Source organism: Geotrypetes seraphini, chromosome 6, assembly GCF_902459505.1.
Source record: "Geotrypetes seraphini chromosome 6, aGeoSer1.1, whole genome shotgun sequence".
In the NCBI taxonomy this organism is placed as follows: Eukaryota; Metazoa; Chordata; class Amphibia; order Gymnophiona; family Dermophiidae; genus Geotrypetes; species Geotrypetes seraphini.
Window position 1 is genome coordinate 244407014 of NC_047089.1, and position 22925 is coordinate 244429938.

General features: G+C 43.8%; 1 protein-coding gene and 1 non-coding gene across 8 annotated transcripts in view; one reads left to right on the forward strand and one right to left on the reverse strand.

Moving 5' to 3' along the window:
• Positions 1–22925, forward strand: part of CTPS2 (CTP synthase 2) — a 212586-nt gene that overhangs the window by 43974 nt on the left and 145687 nt on the right. For all 7 annotated transcript variants that reach the window (XM_033948181.1, XM_033948183.1, XM_033948179.1 and 4 more), the window contains exons 5-6: positions 11867–11967; positions 20772–20888. In XM_033948181.1, coding sequence (XP_033804072.1) covers positions 11867–11967; positions 20772–20888 — 218 coding nt within the window. The remainder of the gene's footprint in view (positions 1–11866; positions 11968–20771; positions 20889–22925) is intronic.
• TRNAE-UUC lies at positions 5544–5615 on the reverse strand. The gene has a single exon. It is a non-coding gene; the product is annotated as a tRNA-Glu (tRNA).

Here is a 22925-nt window from a genome sequence, read left to right on the forward strand (position 1 = left end):
CCATTTGGCCTTAAAATCAGGCACGCTGCTGGCCTCAATCACCTGCAGTGGAAGACTATTCCAGCGATCAACCACCCTTTCAGTGAAAAAGAATTTCCTGGTGTCACCTCGTAGTTTCCCGCCTCTGATTTTCCACGGATGCCCTCTTGTTGCCGTGGGTCCCTTGAAAAAGAAGATATCTTCTTCCGCTTCGATGCGGCCCGTGAGATACTTGAACGTTTCGATCATGTCCCCCCTCTCTCTGCGCTCCTCAAGCGAGTATAGCTGCAGTTTGTCTAACCTTTCTTCGTACGGGAGATCTTTGAGTCCCGAGACCATCCAGGTGGCCATTCTCTGAACCGACTCCAATCTCAGCACATCTTTGCGATAATGTGGTCTCCAGAATTGCACACAGTATTCCTGGTGGGGCCTCACCATGGATCTATACAATGGCATAATGACTTCCGGCTGACGAAACCCCTGCGTATGCAACCTAGGATCTGTCTTGCCTTGGATGAGGCCTGCTCTACCTGACTGGCAGCCTTCATGTCCTCACTGACGATCACCCCCAAGTCCCGTTCTGCTACCGTTCTTGTTAGGATCTCACCATTAAGAGTATAAGTCTTGTATGGATTATGGTTGCCTAGGTGCATGAGTTTGCATTTTTTGGCATTGAAGCTGAGTTGCCAGGTCCTAGACCAGCGCTCCAGTAGGAGTAGATCGTGCATCATGTTGTCGGGCATTGAATCTTCGTCCGTTGTGCATTTTCCCACTACATTACTTAGTTTGGCGTCATCGGCGAATAATGCTATTTTACCTCGAAGCCCTTCTGCCAAGACTCTTATAAAGATGTTGAATAGGGTCGGTCCCAAGACCGAACCCTGTGGCACTCCACTGATCACCTCCGTCATTTCTGAGGGGGTGCCGTTCACCACTACCCTTTGAAGCCTATCACCAAGCCAGTTCCTAACCCATTTCGTCAATGTGTCACCTAATCCTATAGAACTCATCTTGCTCAGCAACCTGCGGTGTGGTACGCTATCGAATGCTTTGCTAAAGTCCAGGTACACGATGTCCAGGGACTCCCCAACATCCAGCTTCCCCGTCACCCAGCCAAAGAAGCTGATCAGGTTGGATTGACATGATCTCCCCTTAGTAAATCCATGTTGACGGGGGTCCCGTAGATTTTCCTCATCCGGGATCTTATCCAATTGTCGTTTGATCAGAGTTTCCTTAAGTTTGCTCACTATTGATGTTAGACTCACTGGTCTGTAGTTTGCTGTCTCCATCTTTGAGCCTTTCTTGTGGAGTGGAATGTGTAAAAGGAGCCCTTAGGCAAGGCACATCGAACCTTAACCAAGCCTTTCTCAGCCACACCTGCGGCAGCGCCTCAATCATAGGCTCCTCTTACAACCGGGGGACGACACAGTAAAAAAAACCTCCAAATTTGAGAAAAGTTTCAAGTTTATTGAGATTTTGATTTAAACGCAATATCAAGTATTTTCAATGCATATAACAATAATAATTTGGGGGGACAAATAAAACAGTTTAAAACCAAAAACATACAGTTTTATCCATAGTTACATTAAAGATACGTAAGGAATGAAAGGTTAAATTACATTTGATTTAAAATAAACAATTAAAAATAAAATAACAGTTAGGGAAGAACAATTTTAGGAGAGGTATTAAAGAGGGAAAAAAAAAATTTTTTTTATGAAGACTTAGTCTAAGAGTAATTGTTTAGGTAAGACCTGATCTAAAAGTAAATAGGAGAGTCAAAAGGATTGTCTGATCTAAGATTCATAAGCATCTTTATAAACATAGCTTTTTAGATTGCTTTTAAATTTTTCTAAGGAGGTTTCAGAGCGCAAATAGATTGGAAGTTTGTTCCAAAGCTGGGGTCCGAAGATAGAAAAGGTTGCGGTTCTTCTGGTGCCAATTATTTTCAGTGATGGAATGGTCAACAAATACTGATCTGTTGATCTAAGAGATCTAACTGGAGAATAAGGTATTAAATATCAATATAAGAATATTGGAGTACAGTGGAACCTTGGTTTACGAGCATAATTCGTTCCAGAAGCATGCTCGTAAACCAAATTGCTCGTATATCAAAGCAAGTTTCCCCATAGGAAGTAAGGGAAACTGCTTTGATTGGTTCCACCTCCTCCCCCCCACCACGAGGCTACCGGCACTGCTCCATTCTCCCCCCCCTTGAGGAATCCGACGCTGTTCCAAACCCCTCCCTGTGATCCAGCTTCCCCCCCCGCTCGCATTGCCCCCCCTCCACCGCGATCCTACTTCCCCCCTCCCGAGCAGTCAATGACACCCTTTACCCGACTTGGCACCAGTGCCGGTGCCCGAAGATTCTCCCTCTTCTGGCGCGGCTGGGCGGTGCGTCGGAGATCCTCCTTCTTCTGGTCTGGGCTGGGCTAGACTGGCTTTGAGCATTTGCGCATGCTCAAAGCCTTCTGGTCTCGTTCTCTCTGAGATTGAGAGCGAGACCAGAAGGCTTTGAGCATGCGCAAATGCTCAAAGCCAGTCCAGCCCAGCCCAGACCAGAAGAAGGAGGATCTCCGACGCACCGCCCAGCTCAGGCCGTGCCAGAAGAGGGAGGATCTTTGGGCACCGGCACTGGTGCAAAGTCGGGTAAAGGGTGTCATTGACTGCTCGGGGGGAAGTAGGATCGCGGTGGAGGGGGGCAATGCAAGCGGGGGGGGGGGGATGCTGGATCGCTGGGGGGATGCCGGATCGCGGGAGGGCGGCGCTCGTACAGCGAGGCAAGCTCGGTTTTCGAGGCACCAAGTTTGCGAATGTTTTGCTCGTCTTGCAAAACACTCGCAAACTGGTGCACTCGTAAACCGAGGTACCACTGTATTAGTTTTCTGAATTTTGAATGTTAACAATATGATTTTATATGTTATTCTATGTGAAATAGGTAGCCAGTGTGCTTCTTGCAAAAGAGGAGTGACGTGATCATATTTTTTAGTTAGTAATAATTTTTATTGCTGTGTTTTGTATAATTTGTAGTCTTCGTATTTAGGAGCAATGTTAGGAAATACTATTTCACAGAAAGGGTGGTAGATGGCTGGAAGGCTCTCTTGCAGAATGTTGTTAAGGAGAAAATGATGATGGGGCTGGTCTCAACATGGTTGCACTTTTTTTTTTTTTTTTAAATAATTATTAAAATATTTTATAAAACTCTTTATTGGAAAACCATGTTGCGCTTTCCTATGATACTGTTTTATTCGGAATGGCTATGAGAAAGAAGAGTCAAATGTCGTCATATAATAACAAACTTTTATTAGTCATGACAGGGGTTGCCATTCAACATATTACCAATAATTGGAAAAATTACAAGAATCTTAATCACACATTCTGGTGGAATTCATTATGCCATATTTTTAAGATGGAAAGAGCAATAGCGATACAAAAAGGGACATATAATAACTTTGTAAAGATATGGGGGCCATTGGCAAAGTATTGCGATGAATAGTCATCAGTTCTTTTCCTTTTTTTTTTTTTTTCTTTCTTAGCTGTATTTAGCACACTCAAGGGGGAGGGTGGAGTTGGGGAGTAATTTTATAAGATATGTTATAATATGTTATGTAACATGTGTATATTCTATTTTAGTTGAAAATGTGATGAAGGGTGGGTGGATGGGTGGGGGTTATTACACTATTAGATTTTATGTGTTAGATATTATAGTGCTATATTGGAATTACTTGTATGATGTATTTTTGTGCACTTGTTTTGATTTGAAAATGAATAAAGATTAAAAAAAAAAAATGATTGAAATAATATACAAGTAATACAACTTGTGCAGGCAAAACGAAAAGGAAACAAATATAAATCGCAGGATATCAGCATCATAGAAACTCATTTATTTTCTCCTTAGACCTCAACAATATTGAGAGGGGGGAGAAAGCTAATATTGGGACCAAAATATTCCTTGAAAAAAAGAAAAGGCTTAATGACTTAACCAAGGCCCCTTAAAAATCCAATTACTTCCCATAATTAATAATAATAATAACTTTATTTTTCTATACCGCCATAGTCAAACTGACTTCTAGGCGGTTCACATAGAAAGACGGCTGGACAATCAGCGAATTACAAAATGCAAGAAGAATGAAGTTACATCATGAATTGGAGAAGCATGGGGGAAAAATACATGAGAGAAGAAAGATGTTACATAATACAATGGGGTTATAAGGGGGAGGAAAACAAACAAACAAACTTGAGAGAGGTGATCTGATTAAGCAAGGAATTTGCCAAATAGAACAGTTTTAATTGATTTTCGGAATGTGTTGTAGGTCTGCCTGGCTTTATTTATGTGGTTTCCCAGCCAGGATTGCTGTCCGTTTGCTTGGAACATGAAGGTTCTGTCTAGGAAGGATTTGTATTTGCAGCCTGTGATCTTTGGGTATGCAAAGATGTTTTTGTTTCTGGTTGTATGTGTGGGGTTGTGTAGGGTGAAGTGTGTTTGCAGGTAGGAAGGTGCTAGGCCCCAGACTTGTTTGAAGCAGATACAAGCGAATTTGAACAAGTATTCGCGTCTCCACAGGTAGTCAGTGTAACTTCTTGTAATAGGGGCTAATGTGGTCTTTTTTTCTCAGTCCGAAGATCAAGCAAACTGCAGTGTTTTGCACTAATCTTAATTTTTGTACTGTTTTTTTGGGGGGATACCCAGGTGCCCACTGCCTCTTGCCAGCAGGCTCGCCTCTTCAAAATTACCCCCTGGTGGTTTTCTTCAAGTCCAGGAATGCTCGCAAATGGGCTGGAACAAAGAAGGTAGATTTAGGGCTCCTTTTACTAAGGTGCACTAACGTTCTTAGCGCATGCACAAGATTAGCGCGCGCTAGCTGAAAAATTACCACCTGCTTAAAAGGGGGCTGTAGCGGCTAGCGCGCGGGGCAATTTAGCGCACGTTAAGGCCCTAACGCACCTTCGTAAAAGGAGCCCTTAGTCCCTGCATATTTAATGAGGCTTTTCTTATTGTACTTGCATTCATTGATTCTTCATTGTAACTATGTCGCTGATTGTCCAGCTCTTCTTACTGTAAACCGCCTAGAACTTCATGGCTTTGACGGTATATAAGAAATAAAATTATTATTATTATTATTTACATGGATACATCAGTGGAAACACTGCTCCAATTCCTTTAGCTTCTCGCCTCGTAGCTAGGAAAAATTTCCTTCTCTCTTGTGTTTCTTTTTTTTTTTTTTTTTTGTAAATCTTTATTCATTTTTATATGTACAATAAGTGTGATAATACATAAACACATTTGCACATTGAGAATGTCACTTAATATTCAGCAATAATACCAATCATAAAATCTTATCTCCCTCCCTTCCCTTCATAACAAGTAATTAAATTACTTTATATATGATGTTATACTTAAAATCCCCTCCCCCCCTGAAAAATGAACTTTAAGAATTAAGGGAAAAGTAACAACTAATCATTACAAAATTTTGTTAATGGCTCCCACACATCTTGAAATTTCCTAATATATCCTCGCTGTGTTGCTATTACTCTTTCCCTTTTATACATATAATGAAAATTTGTAGTTCCCATACCGGGAGTCGAACCCGGGCCGCCTGGGTGAAAACCAGGAATCCTAACCGCTAGACCATATGGGAGATTGGTCTCTCTTGAGTTTCTTTATTTGTGTCAGGGAAAATCCATATACGTTGGCCCAAGAAAGGAGTTTGAGTTTTCCGAAGATAAAGTTTCTGTACCGACTTCAAATCTTGTTGCAAGGTAAAAGACACAAGCGATGTTGCTCTCTCTTCAATCATAGAAGTAGTTGTCTCCGATATCGCTGACAAATTGTCCGGTTCCATAGTTACTTGGGCTTGCTGATTCCGATTTTCTGTTTCCTCTTCACTCCCAGGGTTGGTTGTTTGTTTGTTTTTTTCCATAGGCAAATAATAAATCTTGTTCAATGGAGGAATAGCCTCGGGAGAGAAGGGCTACCCCTTTCAGGACCAAGGGACATATTTGTCCCATAACTTTAAAATCCTATAAATTTTGATTTTGGGATAGTCTACAGTTCTAAATTTGATATGTACGGATTCCATATGATAACTGCCTTTATGTAAACAAACTGGTTCCGACATTCATTCATTAGCGTCGTTGCCAGATTGACGAGAAGATTCACTTGCCACACTGTCCATAAGCCAGAAGTTTGATTTTTAAAAAAAAAAAAAAATGATATTTCACAAAAAAAAATCAATTTTTTGGCATCTGCAAGCCCTTTTTACCATAAAAATGTCGTCAAAACCACAAAAATTGGCCTACGATCCTTATGGTCCTGAAAGGGTTAAGGGCTCCTTTTACAAAGGCACGGTAGTGGTTTAATGCGCGTAATAGCATGCGCTAAACCGCCAGACGCGCTAGCCGCTAGCGCCTCCTCTTGAGCAGGCGGTAGTTTTACGGCCAGCGCAGGGGTTAGCGCGTGATGAAAAGTCACGCGCGTTAACCCCGCTAGCGCGGCTTTGTAAAAGGAGCCCTAATTTTTGTACTAAATACTTCCTAAACAATTCAGCAGCTGATATTTCCGATGTCTTCGGGAAATTCAACAAACGCAAATTTTGCCTCCTGTTAAAGTTTTCTATGGACCACCAGTTTTTTCTTTAATCAAACTCTCAACTACTGATTTCAACGTTTTTGTATCTTCATTTACCACTTGGAATTGGACTTCATTGTCAGCTTTAATATTTTTAGATAGAGAGTCCCTTTTTCTCACCAATCCTGACATTTCTTGGGCAGACTGCTGTACTGTTCCTTCCATTTTTTGGAGGATTCACCAGACATCCAGCAGGGTAACCTCCGAGGGAGTTGAGGTACAAACCCCAACTCCAGATTAGAGAATGACACAGGGAAAAAAATCTGTCCCTGCCATTGCCCCATCACCGGCCCACCGGCCCCGCAGTCCCCTTCACCGCCCTGTCCCCGAACCCGCCATCCCTGCAGCATCCACCTTTCCCTATCACCACCTCACCGCCCCTTCAGCAGCCCAAGAATCTCCCTCTTATCTTCGCGGCGTAAAGAAACTTAAGGGAGGGAAGGCGCATGGTCACTGATCGCGCGCAGCCCCTTCCCTCCCTCCAGCCAAATCTAACTCCCTTCCTCCCCCTTACCCTCGCGGCGTTTTAGAAAAGAAACTGATGCCGGCGAAGCCTGCCTGTGCCGCCCTGCAGTCGCATGTGTGTGGGCGGAAGCTTTTCCTCTGACAATTGTCATTTTATAAACACAAATAAAACAGAGCAAGGTTCAACAAAACCCCTCTCTCCCCTCCCTTTCTCAAATATCCCCTTTACTATTCTGAAAACTGAACAAACCAAATTACTACAGAATGCTACATAGAAAAATCAAGCTAACAGAATATTTCAGTCACACATGGCAGGAATAGTGTTAGGGGAGAGCAACTAGGGCAACTGCCCCCTGGTCAGAGAGAGAGAGCCCTAAGCCAGCTGGAAGCTAAAGAAGCACAGCCTGGACTTTGCGGTCCCCAATTATGTCTAATACCAGCTCTAGCAGGATACATATTTCAAATCTGAAATATTCTAATCACAAAATATAAAATAAATTTACTTTTTTTCTTTATGTTGTCTTATTTTTTTTCTTTTTGTTTTATTCTTCAAATCACATGGCTTTGGTTTTAGGTTCCTTCTGTCTTCATCGTGGCATGGCTGGCTCCTGAAGGTAAAATAGGCACAAGAGGAGCTGGGGAGAAGATGCCGAATCTGACACGGGTGCAATTTTTTTTACCACAGGAGTAAGACTTTTCACTGCTCCCATGGGGCAGTAAAAGGTCTTGTCCCCATTCCTGTGGTAAACCAGTTGCAAATGTCTCCATTCGTGCAGATTTACTGCGATGACCTGTGGTTTACCGTGGTAAACAGTCCCCGTGTCATTCTCTACTCCAGATGGCTTCACATTCACTGTGGGATCTCTTTCCGCCCGATACCCTCCAAAGAATACACACCCGTAGCAACCACGGGGTTGGGGTGACTCTGAATCTCAGGCGATTGCACCACGGGATATGGAGGAGCTACGGAGCTGGAGGCGATAATGAAACTTCCGTCGCAAGCAAGCCTTGCTCTCCAGTTTCCAAAGGGGCTCTTGCTGTAAAGTCGAGCAGAGTCTGGCGCATAGGAGTTGACGAGTCTGTTGGTGGAGGTCCCATCTGGACAGCGCCTTTCTGTTTGGTATGAGACAGCACTGAGGAAAATCTAGCAGGACGCTAGCAAGGTAATAGCTCACCTGACTAGTACTCACAAGCCGCTGCCATCTTAGCGTGATACCAGAGGATTGGAAAATAGCCAACGTCACGCCCATCTTTAAAAAGGGATCAAGAGATGACCCGGGACACTACAGACCGGTGAGTCTGACCTCGGTTCTGGGGAAAATGGCGGAAGCGCTGATAAAAAAAACATCGATGAATATTTGGAAAGAAACGAACTTCTGATACCAAGCCAACATGGTTTCTGCAGGGGGAGATCCTGCTTAACTAACTTCTTGCACTTCTTTGAAGGAATCAACAAACGGATGGACAAAGGAAACCCCATAGACATAGATTTCCAAAAAGCCTTTGACAAGATGCCTCACGAGCGTCTATTCCGGAAACTGAAGAACCATGGGGTGGACGTAGACGTACATAGATGGATCAGAAACTGGTTGGCGGGTAGGAAACAGAGGGTAGGGGTGAAGGGCCACTACTCGGACTGGTAGAGGGTCACGAGTGGTGTTCCACAGGGCTCGGTGCTCGGGCCACTACTATTTAATATATTCATAAATGATCTAGAAATAGGGACGACGTGTGAGATAATAAAATTTGCAGACGACACCAAACTATTTAGTGGAGCTCGGACTAAAGAGGACTGCGAAGAATTGCAAAGGGACCTGAACAAACTAGGGGAATGGGCGACGAGATGGCAGATGAAGTTCAATGTTGAGAAATGTAAAGTACTGCATGTGGGAAGCAGAAACCCGAGGTACAACTATACAATGGGAGGGATGCTATTGAATGAGAGTACCCAGGAAAGGGACTTGGGGGTAATGGTGGACATGAATTTAAATTGAATTAGGTTGGGCAGACTGGATGGACCATTCAGGTCTTTATCTGCCGTCATCTACTATTTTACTATGATAATGAAGCCGACGGCACAGTGCGCAGCGGCCGCTAAGAAAGCAAATAGAATGCTAGATATAATCAAGAAGGGTATCACAACCAGGATGAAAGAAGTTATCCTGCCGTTGTATCGGGCGATGGTGCGCCCGCATCTGGAATAATGCGTCCAAAATTGGTCGCCGTACCTTAAGAAGGATATGGTGTTACTCGAGAGGGTTCAGAGGAGAGCGAAACGTCTGATAAAAGGGATGGAAAACCTCTCATACGCTGAGAGATTGGAGAAACTGGGTCTCTTTTCCCTGGAGAAGAGGAGACTTAGATGGGATATGATAGAGACTTATAAGATCATGAAGGGCATAGAGAGAGTAGAGAGGGATAGAAAGAGAGAGAGAAAGGGAGACAGAGAGAAATAGAGAGAGAGAGAAAGATTGGAGAAACTGGGACTCTTTTCCCTGGAGAAGAGGAGACTTAGAGGGGATATGATAGAGACTTACAAGATCATGAAGGGCATACAGAGAGTAGAGAGGGACAGATTCTTCAAACTTTCGAATAATAAAAGAACAAGAGGGCACTTGGAAAAGTTGAAAGGGGACAGATTCAAAACAAATCAAGTTTCAAGTTTATTTATTATTTGATTAATCGCCTGTTCCAAATTCTAAGCGATGTACAAATTGGTAAAATAAATTGTCTAAAATATACATAAAATAGACCATATAATTAACAAGGGGATAAGTCACAAAACAAACTAATTAAGATAAGACAAGAATACAATAGGACAGGTGGGATAGAAATACAATCTTAGATAGGAAAGAATCAACAATTAAAGGTAAAACACAACAGGAATCGAAGGACAAATAAATAGGTAAAATAAAAGTAGACAAAAGAGCAATTAACGAAAGAGCAAATTAACATTTCAATTAAGTATTGAACGCATCTTTAAAAAGAAAGCTCTTAAGTTGGCTCTTAAATTTTTCCAAATTCTTCTCCTCTCTTAAGTATAGCGGGAGTGAATTTCAGGTCTGAGGCGCCGCAACAGTAAAAATAAAATGCCTTCGAGTATTGATAATTTTGAGAGTGGGGATGCTAGGAAGTTCTTCTTTACCCAACGTGTGTGGACACCTGGAATGCGCTTCCAGAGAATGTAATAGAGCAGAGTACAGTACTGGGGTTTAAGAAAGGATTGGACAGTTTCCTGTTGGAAAAGAGGATAGAAGGGTATAAATAATAATAATAATAACTTTATTCTTGTATACTGCATTACCATAGAAGTTCTATGCGGTTAACAAAAAGAGGATTACTGCACAGGTCCTGGACCTGTTGGGCCGCCGTGTGAGCGGACTGCTGGGCATGATGGACCTCAGGTCTGACCCAGCAGAGGCATTGCTTATGTGCTTATGTAGCCACTCCCCCGTGGCTGCACTATTCAAGGCTGTATTGTTTGTTCCCCTGATGAGCCAAACATTGGTGAAACAAGGTCGCTTGTTGGAAAGATTGGAGAAGACGTGACAGCGTTGGAGCTCAAGGCGTCTTGTCAGCTAAGTCTTTGAACGTGCCTCCAGGTGACTTTGTCCTTTTCTAAACCTGAGCTGTCCTGTGAGGGAGGTTTTTTTTGCCAGTGAAAGTATCAAAAGCAGTTTTGATTGGTACCTTTTGGTTCTATACTGCTACATTCGTCTGAGGCTTTTTCTCCCTCTTTTTGGGTGCATGCTGGATTTGAAGAGGGGGGGAGGGTACCTCGGTGCCACGATTACACAACATTTTGACTCATTCAAGAAAGTATGGACTAAACACAGAGAGACACTATATAGAAATACCGTCTATACTCGAATATAAACCGAACCAAATATAAACTGAGGTAACCTTTTTTTCTGTCAAAGGAAAAAAGGTTGACTCGAATATAAACTGAGGGGGTGGGGGTGTTAATATTCAAGTGCAGTGCCTTGCCTTGCCCTTCGCTGCCAGGTTCCGCACCCTGTTCCCCCTCACTCGCTGCTCTTTCAGTGGCGTAGTAAGGTGGTGCGGGAAAATAGTCCGTCCTGAGTGCCAACTTTGTGGGGGGAACCAGTACCTCTCCTCACCACCACCCCCCACGTACCTTCTTAAATGTTCATCGACGCGAGTAGCCTGTCCTACTTGCTGCTTGTGCCATTCTCAGCTCCTTTCTGATGTCACTTCCTGGTTGCAGGAACCAGGACATGGCGTCAGAATGGAGCCACGGCTGGCGCGAGCAGCAGGTGGAAGATGCTGCTCGCACCGGTGATCGTTTCAAGAGGTATGCAGGAGATGGAGGGGGACACACTCAAGCAGTGGAAAGAGTGGGAGGGTGCTCAAGTGGAGGGGAAAAGTGGAAGGGGGCACACTGCGTGGTGTTGCGGGATGCCATCGCCCCAGGCGCTAACCTCCCTTTCTGCGCCGCTGGTATCTTTTTTTCCTGCTCTGCATCTGCTTTATTATTTTTGAGCGTTGTTTTTTAAAATCTGATTTTTGAGACTTTCTGGTGCTACTGAGGTTACCAGTAATCCTGGGACAGCGCTGCCTGGGAGAAGATACAGTCTCTGCATCAGAGGGCTGTAGCTGGGAAGGCAACCTTTTTTTTTTTTTTTTTTTTACAAGGAACCTACCTATCAGTGCTGATTTGGCCTATTATGTTAGGTGCCTAACTTTAGGTAGACTTTATAGATTTGGGGATTTGAGTGTATTCGGAAGAAGATGTGGACGCAACTAAATAAATGAAAATATTGGTTTGTTTTCCAGTTGTTCCTCATATCACTGATGCTATTCAGGAGTGGGTGATGAATCAGGCGAAGGTTCCTGTGGATGGCGACAAGAGAGAGCCTCAGATATGTGTCATTGAGGTGAGTGCTTTATGATCATTTATAAGAATTGCCGCTGCTGGGTCAGACCAGTGATCCATCATGCCCAGCAGTCCGCTCCCGCGGTGGCCCTTAGGTCAAAGACCAGTGCCCTGAGACTAGCTTTACCTGCGTACGTTCTGGTTCAGCAGGAACTTGTCTAACTTTCTCTTATGCAAATTTGTATGCACACAGAGACTTTGCATAGTAAGTGTAGGGACCCGAGTCATCCAGTCCATTTCCCATAGCAGCAGAGTGGGTGTAGAGCATTAATAAATCAGCCCTATAACGCTTGTTTAATAGTTACTGAGAGAAATTAAGCAGTCCGATAGCGTCACGTGACCTGGTCCACGAGTAGCAAACTCCGACGCATTGGCAGTGGCAAGGGAATTTAACAAGTGGTACTGTGACTGATTTGAATTAAGACTGTGGACGAGACAGTATTAGAAAGTTTTAAAAAATAATTACTTTATTTAAAATAATGCGACTTTTTCTGTATCCAAACATGTTCTATTTTGGTACAGTCCAATGAACAAGTGAAAAACAAACAATATATGACAAATGACTCTTTTCACACCAAGAAGTGCACTGAATAAGAACTTCACTGTGATTAGTACCTAGCCGCATATAGCAAGCACGAGTTAATTGCATAAGAACATAAGAAATGCCTCCGCTGGGTCAGACCTGAGGTCCATCGTGCCCAGCAGTCCGCTCACGTGGCGGCCCAACAGGTCCAGGACCTGTGCAGTAATCCTCTATCTATACCCCTCTATCCCCTTTTCCAGCAGGAAATTGTCCAATCCTTTCTTGAACCCCAGTACCGTACTCTGCCCTATTACGCCCTCAGAAAACACATTGCAAGCCAGCCATGATAGTGGCTCAAGGCCAGACCAGACAATGCCTCACGGGCATAAAAAAATTCTCCTTTATTATGTTTTAAAATAACTCTGTGCAATGCAATCAAAGAATAAACAAGACAACAGTGAAAAAACTACTTATCTTTTGCCGAGGATCAGCGCACCAACGATGGCCAGCGTTTCACAGTTCCATGCTGCCTCAGAGTGTAATCGCCAATCAATCAAACAAGCGTCTCTCCCTGCACCCTTTAATGTCCTGTCTAAATTAGATTGTAAGCTTTTCTGTGCAGAGACTATCGATTGCAGGGCTACCCAAGTCTGGTCCTTGAGATCTACTGGCAGGCCAGGTTTTCAGGATATCCACAATGAATATGCATATGAGAGATTTGCCTGCATTGCTTTCTTGGAATGCAAATCTCTCTCTCATGCATATTCATTGTGGATATCCTGAAAACCTGGCCTGCCAGTAGATCTCGAGGACCGGACTTGGACAGCCCTGGTCTATTGTATGTTAAAATGTACAGCGCTGTGTACACCTTATAATAAATAGTAGTAGTGATCCAAACAGATGGGGAGCTCCTGTCACCAAGAGAACTATCTCCCCAGGGCTACACTTGGATTGGGTTATCGCTGAAAGGTCGGGTCACTGCACGTAAAGTAAAAGCTATGGCAACTTCAGTAGCCCATCTACAGTATGATTCACTCCTATTGAGGACTTCTGTAAAGCAGCAACTTAGGAACATAACATAAGAACATAAGAATAGCCTTACTGGGTCAGCCGATGGTCTATCAAGCCCAGTAGCCTGTTCTCATGGTAGCCAATCCAGATCACTAGTACCTGGCCAAAACCCAAAAAGTAGCAACATTCCATACAGGATCCAAAGAATAGCAAGATTCCGAAATCCCAAAAAGCAACAAGATTCTAGAATTCCAAAAAGTAGCAACATTCCATACAGGATCCAAAGAGTAGCAAGATTCCGAAATCCCAAAGAGCAACAAGATTCTAGAACTCCAAAGAGTAGCAACATTCCATACAGGATCCAAAGAATAGCAAGATTCCGGAATCCCAAAAAGCAACAAGATTCTAGAACTCCAAAGAGTAGCAACATTCCATACAGGATCCAAAGAGTAGCAAGATTCCAGAATCCCAAAGAGCAACAAGATTCTAGAACTCCATAGAGTAGCAACATTCCAAACAGGATCCAAAGAATAGCAAGATTCCGGAATCCCAAAGAGCAACAAGATTCTAGAACTCCAAAGAGTAGCAACATTCCATACAGGATCCAAAGAATAGCAAGATTCTGGAATCCCAAAGAGCAACAAGATTCTAGAACTCCAAAGAGTAGCAACATTCCATACAGGATCCAAAGAATAGCAAGATTCCGGAATCCCAAAGAGCAACAAGATTCTAGAATTCCAAATAGTAGCAACATTCCATGGTACCAATCCAGGGCAAGCAGAGGCTTCCCCCCATGTCTTAATAACAGAAAAAGTCTAAGGACTTTTCCTCCAGGAATTTGTCCAAACCTTTCTTAAAACCAGCTACACTGTCTGCTTGGTCCTCAATTCATACATTTCACATCTCACTATTGTTTTTTAGAACCATTCCAGAAGGAAGTCAGTTCAACCAAACAGTTCTACAGAATTTATTTTCTACTTTTGATTTTGCCAGGCTCACAATCATGATCCTGACAGCTAGGGAGTCCCATGTGTGAGAATATGCTGCCTGTCCTAGGATAAAGCATAATTACTTACCTGTAACAGGTGTTATCTGTGGACAGCAGGCAAATATTCTTACAACCCTCCCATCTGCCCTAGTTGGCTTCTTAGTTGTTGAACTGACATAAAGTGAAAGGCACCAGCACATGCATGGTATGGGCAGTCTCGAGATTTTCAGTCTTTTAAAGTGACAGTACGCTTTTGCACTGTCTGTACCGGGCTCCGTGGATGATGTCATCCACATGTGAGAATATCTCTGCCTGTTGTCCTCGGATAACACCTGTTACAAGCAAGTATCTGTGCTTTCTTCATTTAAACAGAAAAGTGTGATAGCCTTAGGAAAAACTTGGTGTGTTTGAAAGACAACTTTGTGCTAATGAAATTGGGTATAAGGTTTTTGTGTTACCAATGCTGCGATCTCACCAATTCCTCTAGCTGAAGTGATTGTCGCCCGGAAAAGCACTTTCCAAGTTAGGAATTTCAGAGACGCTGCTCCTGGAAAGGGCTGCGCATGTCAGTAACATTTCATTAAGTTTTGAGTCTGGGGATCAGTTCCACCCAGGTGCCTTCGGATGATGTTACCCGCTTGTGAGTCGTCTATTACTACTAATATTTATTATTTCTATAGCGCTGAAAGGTATACGTATGCACTGATGTGTACTGATCCACTTATCTCTTTCCTCTCAATAGCGACCTACTGTCCTTTTGATCACTTTTCTCCTCAACAATGAATTTTCTGTGTAATTACTTCTCTTTCTTCTTCCCCTCTTGAAGTCAGTCAATTTGTACCTTTGCTTAATCTTTTGTAAACCGCATAGAACTTCACGGTATTGCGGTATATAAGCTGTTATTATTATTATTATTATGCAGCACTGTACATTTTAACATACAATAGACAGTCCTTGCTCAGAAGAGCTTACAATCTAATTTAGACAGGACATTTCAGGGCTGGTGAGATTATGGTAGAGGAAATGATACAGTGGGTATACGTATGTGACAGCTGTGAGTGGGAGTTAGGAGTTTAAAACAGATTTTAAAAAGTGGGCTTTTAGATTTGAACTCAGTCATGCTGCCGCTGATATTATGGCCGCCTTCTGTCTCCCTGCCCCCTTTCTTTCTGTCTGTCTTTCTGTCTCCCTGCCCCCTTTCTTTCTGTCTGTCTGTCTTTCTGTCTTCCTGCCCCCCTTTCTTTCTGTCTGTCGTTCTCTCTCCCTGCCCCCTTTCTTTCTGTATGTCTGTCTTTCTTTCTGTCTCCCTACCCCCCTTTCTTTCTGTCTGTCTCCTTGCCCCACCCCCCCTTTCTTTCTCCTCATCGTCCCTCAAGCCACTGCCGCCATCGGGGAACAGGAAAAGTGGACTTTTAAGATCACCATGTCAATTAGAGTAGTGGTTCTCCGGAGACAAGCAGGGGGTATGCAGCCACACTTGATGGTGAAGTCCTTAGACTGATCCTGTGTGTCGGTGCTATCCCATGGCTACAGTAAGCTTTTGGCTTACTGGGCATATGCAGGGACTCCCTCCTTCCAAAGCTCCTCCCCTTGTCTGTCAGTTTTGTCTCTAGCTGAAAAATATGTATATCGTAGTGGGGATGGTAAGTGTTGCTGCATTCCCCTGCTGTCTACGGAGAACCCCTGTTACAGGTAAGCAACTTCACTTTCTCCGGAGGCAAGCAGGGGATATACATCAACACATGATAGTCTGAGGACTGAACATCTGAAAACTTGGCTATTCTCAAAAATGTAAATCTCGCTGCTCTCTTTATATTCACTAATTCTTATTATGTATTTTTCCTTATTTTAATGTTCATGTAAACCGTTCCGAGCTCTATCTTTATAGAGAGGATGCGGTAAATAAGCTTAAGGTTTAGTTTAGTTTAAGGAGTTCACCATCAAGTGTGGCTGCATTCCCCTGCTGTCTACAGAGAAACCCCTGTTACAGGTAAGCAACTTCACTTTCTTAACCCAGACTTGGGGCATGCTTAGCCAGTCAGGTTTTCAGGATACCCAACAATGAAATATGCATGAGATAAGATTTGCATACAATAGAGGTAGTGCATTTAAATTTATCTGATGCATTTTCTTTGTGGAAATTTGCTGCAGTTTAGAAAATTACTCAAAACCTATCTTTTTGCTCAGGTCTTCCTCGGTTAGCACTTTGTCTCTCAGAAAATGACGATATTTCAGCTCGTTGTAACGTATTATCAGTAATTTTGGCCTCTAAATTTTCATCTGCCTATATGTGGTCCTTTTAAATCTATAAGTCTAAAATGATGTATGTTAAATTGTGAGCCGATTTGGAGAAAAGCGGATTATAAATGTTTTAAATAAATGAAACCTGACTGGCCGGGTGTGTCTCAGTGACAGAGTTGAGAATCTCTGTATTAGGGATGAAAACTTTACGAGCATAAAGAATGCTGATTAAAATCTCTGAAGCAGTGCATGTAAATTTAACTTGCATGACTTTAAATTAGTCACAGCAGCTAGATACGTTTTGGCAATTTCATGTTTTATCTTTGTTGCTCTTGTGCGAGTGTCTCCACCCCTTAATTAAGCTATTGTTAATTGCTTAGACTTATATGGTGACGGGTCATAAGCGCGCCGGACAAACGGGCGCCGACAAATTGGAGCGGACAATTGAGCGCAAGACAGCATGCTGCACAAAAACTTTATTTTAAAGGGCTCTGACAGGGGTGTGTGTGTGTGGGGGGGGAACTCCCCAGTTTATTAAATACTGGTCGCGCTGCTGTGTTGGGGGTGTGTGTGGGGTGTAACCCCCCCACATTATACAGAAAACGTAACTTTTCCCCTAAAAATAGGGAAAAAGTTAAGTTTCCTCTATAATGGGGGGGGTTACAAACCCCCAAAACCATCCCCAATGGCAGCGCGAACAGTATTTAGTAAACTGGGGGGGGTACCCCCCACCCCCGTCGGAGCCCTTTAAAATAAGGTTTTTGTGCGGCGCGCTACTGTCTTGCGCTCAATTGTCCGCTCCAATTTGTCGGCGCCCGTTTGTCCAGCGCGCTTATGATTGTGAACCCAATAGACAGTGAGGCAGATTTGTTCTGTGTGGTGAGGGAGGCTGGAGGGAAGGTTCTTGCATGCGGACTGTGATACACGAGCCATTTTCTGAACTGTTTGTGGTGCCAGCCCTTGATTTATCTAGGCCAGGGGTGCCCACACTTTTTGGGCTTGCGAGCTACTTTTAAAATGACCAAGTCAAAATGATCTACCAACAATAAAATTTTAAAAAAACACAACGCACACTGTACGCATAGAAAATGTTAATTATCATTCCTATTCCAGGGTTTTTCAAAGAGGTCAAAGCAGATGACTCTATGCACTATCACCTCAGTAACAACCATACAAAAATAGACAAATATACCCCCCTCCCTTTTTACTAAACCATGATAGCAGTTTTTAGAGCGCAGGGAGCTGCGCTGAATGCCCAGCGCTGCTCTCGACGCTCATAGGCTCCCTGCGCTAAAAAAACTCTATTGCGGTTTAGTAAAAGGGGACCTTAGTGTAAAATATAGACAGCAGATATAAATTGAGACACATTTCGATCACTAAATTTAAAATAAAATCATTTTTCCTACCTTGTCTGGTGATTTCATGAGTCTCTGGTTGCACTTTCTTCTTCTGACTGTGCATCCAGTCTTTCTTCCCTTCTTTCAGCCTGTATGCTTCCTCTCCTCCACACCTCATTCCCTCCCCCAACTTTTCCTTCCTCTCTCCCTGCCCTTTCTTTCTCTCTGCCTCCCTTTCCTTTTTTTCTGTTTCTCTTCTTTCCTTCTGTCTCCCTGCCTGCCCTTTTTCTTTCTTTCTTTCTTTCTCCCTGCCCTCCCCCAAGACACTGCCACTGCCATCGGGGACCCAAACTGCCATCGGGGACCAGGACCCAAACCGCCACCAATAACACGCCCAAAAGCCGACGACGCCCCAACCTCTCCCTGCTTCGGCCGACCAGCATCGCGAGGAACTGTTGGGGGAAATGCTGCCGGGTCCTGCCTTCGCGGAAACAGAAAGTAGGCAGGACCCGGCAGCAAGAAGAGGAAATGCTTCACTAACATGTCTCCCGCCTTAGCCCGTAGCGAACGCTTGCTTCAGGGCTCTCAACATGTGCGTGCAGGCTTCCCTTCTCCCCCCCCCCCCCGGACATAACTTCCGGTTTTGGAGGGAAGAGAAGAGAAGCCTGCACGCACACTTTAGAGCCCGGAGCATAAGTTCGCTAGGGGCTGAAATCTCCAAGCCGGTTTTTTTGGGGGTTTTTTAAATGTTCAGCAGCGGCAGATGACAGCTGGGCGGACCGCCCAGCTAAAAGGCCCTAGGGAGAACACTGGAGAGGAAGGCTGATCGGCCCGTAGATCAGGACGGCAACACGAGTGCGATCGACTCGAGTTGCCTTCCTGAGCTACTGGTCGATCGCGATCGACGCGTTGGGCACCCCTGATCTAGGCCTTCGGGACCTGCAGTGAACATAATTGATACTCTTCTCCTTTGGGGTTTTTTTTCCCTTTTGTGATGATCTGTGTAATGCCTTGGTACTTCTCTTTTGAAGAGCGCTTTTCCAAAACTCAATCAGTAGTTTATTTGAGATTTCACTGGGGGCTATGTTCAATTTGAGGCACCCTCGCAAGTGTATAGTTTGCCACCGTTCAGTTAAATATGTTTTCTTTGAACCTCAACAATTAACTACTTTTTTGGCGTTATCTCGACTGGATGAGAACAGATCAAGTGCTCCATAGGTTATATGTAACTCCTATCTCAGCTCTATAGTCTATAGCAGGGGTAGGAAACTCCGGTCCTCGAGAGCCGTATTCCAGTTGGGTTTTCAGGATTTCCCCAATGAATATGGATTGAAAGCAGTGCATGCAAGTAGATCTCATGCATATTCATTGGGGAAATCCTGAAAACCCGACTGGAATGCGGCTCTCGAGGACCGGAATTCCCTACCCTTGGTCTATAGCATTCTTTAATGTATTGATTAATATTTTATTTTTTCTCGCTAAATTGAAGTCTTGGATTCAAAAGAGAGTACTTGAGCTGAATTAGTCTAAAATGTATATTCTTCTGTTTGTTTTTTTTCTTCTTGATGTAGTTGACGTATAATAGGTGTTATACTTTAACAAAATTTAAGACTTTGACTAATTATGCGTTTCTGTACAAGTTATACTTGGTATTTAATTTAAAATCAATAAAGAAATAATGAAAAAAATAAATGAAGGGCTAGATTCACTTACCTGATCCGTGGCCGATCTGCGCAGGCCCGACCAAATCGTCAAACAAAAAAATTAAAATGAGGGCGATCGGAAGAACGCCCCCTTCCGACCGCACGGATTGCTAGTGTGCGATCCTGACGGGATCCCTGTAGATGGTCTGCACATGCGTTTGGTGTTTGTTTAGCTGGGGTTTTTTTGGGTTTTTTTTTACTGGCCCCTACTCTCTTGCTCTGGGAAATGATGAGAAGTGGTCGCTGAGTGTTAAACTCCAAGGGAGCAGAGAGCGGCAAGAGCAGGGTTCGTGCAACAGCCCTGTTGTTTTAAGATCCAACCTCCCCCCACCCAAAGACAATTCTATAAGAAGAGGTGTAACGCCTGCACCCATTCAGGAAGTAGCTGGAAAGTGGGCTGCATGTTTAACTAATACAGTTGTTACAAAGGCTAACTCACTGGCCCCGACTCTCCTGCTCTGGAAGGGCGATTCCCGGCGGCAGCAGCCTCTTTAAAAGCAGGCAATTATTGACTCTCCTGCTCTCTGCCGCCCTTCCCCGCAGTGCAGCCCCGCTTTAAAACCACGGGCTCACACTGCGGGGGAGGGCGGCAGAGAGCAGGAGAGTCGGGGCGGCAGGGCTCGGCTGGAAGGGGCAGAGAGCAGAGCTGCAGTGACGGGCTGCAGGGTTGGGATTTCAGGCCCGAGGACAGTTGGAAAGGACGTTTGCGACCCAGCAGTCGCTTCTCGTGTTGATCGGCCAGCCCAGTCGGTTTCAAAGATTTTCTTCTGTGAAATCGCGTCCCTGCCTACTTTGCATACCGTTCCCCTCATTTGCATGTATGGATCGGAATCGGATCGGCACAGAGGTAAGTGAATCGGGCCGGAGGAAAACCGGGTCGCCAACCGATTGGTACATGATCGATTTGCTTAGTGAAACTAGCCGAAAATGCAGTAGCTGTCAACGGTGGCTGCCCCTTTGTCGTGCTGTGCTGACCTGTGAGATGCGTTTGCTCTTTTTCAGCTGGGTGGCACCATCGGTGACATTGAAGGGATGGCATTCGTCGAAGCATTCCGGCAATTCCAGTTCAGAGCGAAAAGAGAGAACTTCTGTAACATCCACGTGAGCCTCGTACCACAGGTACCACACGCCACAGGAGTGACGGGCTTCTGCGCTTCTTTGCCAGTCTTCAGCCTCAGTGCCAAGTTGCTGGAGAAGACTGAGATTTTTTTTTTTTTAGGAAAAATAATTTTATTTTCAATTTAGTGATCAAAATGTGTCAGTTTTATGAATTTATATTTGCTGTCTATATTTTGCTCTATTGTTGTCTATTTTTATATAGCTGTTACTGATTGCATATTCTCTTTTTCTTTTTATAAATTCTTTATTGTTTTTCAAACTTTAACAGTGCATTACAAATAATATAACATTAGAAGATCACATAAAATGCACCATAATACACAAATAGAACAGCAAAAACAACCATTTCTCTCACCCTCTCTCAATTATAAATACATTAAATCATATTATTTATGTAGCATTATACTCAAATAATTAACTCCTCAAAATATCCTTCCCTCCCCTCCCCCCCCACCCTGGATGTGTAAGGAAATCTAAGAAAGAAAAATACATTACTATTATTGCGTATTAACAAATGCAATCAACGGGCTCCATATTTTATTAAATGCATTACTAAAACCCAAACGTGGTTTGACTCTGTGGTATAGCTAGGAGTTAGTAGAGCTCAGGAGTTAAAATAAAGTGGAACACCCCCCATTTCTCCCAAGGTACAGGGACTTGAGAGGGGGAGATGAAACAAATCCTGCAAAAGGCAAACACATTCCAGATCTATAGAGAAAACCTGTCATGTTAAGAGAAATAGAAACTGAAATGCAAGATATCATGAATATTTCTCGGGGTCGATATATTATAATTAATACATTCAGAAAAAATTGTTTTTGTCTGCTTCTGTTGCCTGAGCTTTGTTTTGGTCCCAGTGTCTCTTTTCTGCCTATCTCTGCTTTTATTAACTCTTTCTTTTCAGGTCTCATGTCCTTCTTTTCTCTCCGTCTACCATCGATCTTCCCTCTGTGTCTTCTTATCCATCCTGACCAGCATCTCTCCTCTGTCCTTGACCAATTCTCCTGTGTGCAGCATAGCCCCACTGTGTCCCCATCCCTATGCTCCCTCCATTCCCTGCATCTCTTCTATATTTCCCTGTCCCTTCCAATGTCCATTTCCTTCCCTTTATCTTTCTTTCTTCCTGGACCCTGACCCCCAGGATCATCATTTCTCCCTCTTGCACCCTGAACCCCATCTTTCCATGGTCTGGCATCTCTCTCGTCCTCCCTCTGTTCTCTAGTGTCTCTCCCCCTTGTCCCCTGCTGGCCTTCACCCCCATTTTGGTCTCTCTCCCCCTCTCCCTGTAGGCCAAACCTCTCTCTATCTTCCCCTTTCTTTGCATGGGTCTGGCATCTCTCCATTTCTCCACCTTCTTTATGAGTCTGACATCTCTCCATCCCATCTCCATCCTGCATGGGCCAGCATTTCTCCACCTTAGTTCAGATGTGACATCTTTTCATCATCCCCTTCCTTATGAGTCTGACATCTCTCCATCCCATCTCCATTCTGCATGGGTCCAGCATTTCTCCATCATCCCCTCTGCAGCTCCTGCCTTTCTCTATCTTCCCCATCTATGTGGATTAGTAATCTCTCCATCATCTCCTCTGGAGCAGTCCTGGCATCTCTCTATCTCACCCCCCCCCCTTCCACGTGGGCCTGGCATATCTCCATCTTCCCTTTTCTCTGTGCAAATCTATCATCACTTTCTGCCCTGCTCCGAAAATTTGCTGACAGATACAACTTCGGTCATTTGCAGTACACACGCAGGAACATTTAGTTCCCCCAAATTATCAGATAGGCAGGGACCAGTCTGTGCAAGGTCTTTTAGACTAGTCAGTAGGTTAAAATGTAATCATGTACGTGAGAAGAAAGTCTTTCTCTTGTGGTCCTATGTATATTAGTGCTCTGATTTGAGTTTAATTACAAGATTTTTTTTATGAGTTTCTTTCTTTTAAAAATGGCTTCTGTCTGTAAATGTATGTGCAAAAATGTTTGTTACCCCTTTTTTTACATGTGTAATTCGCTTTGAAACTGTGTTATAAGTGTTTGCATCAC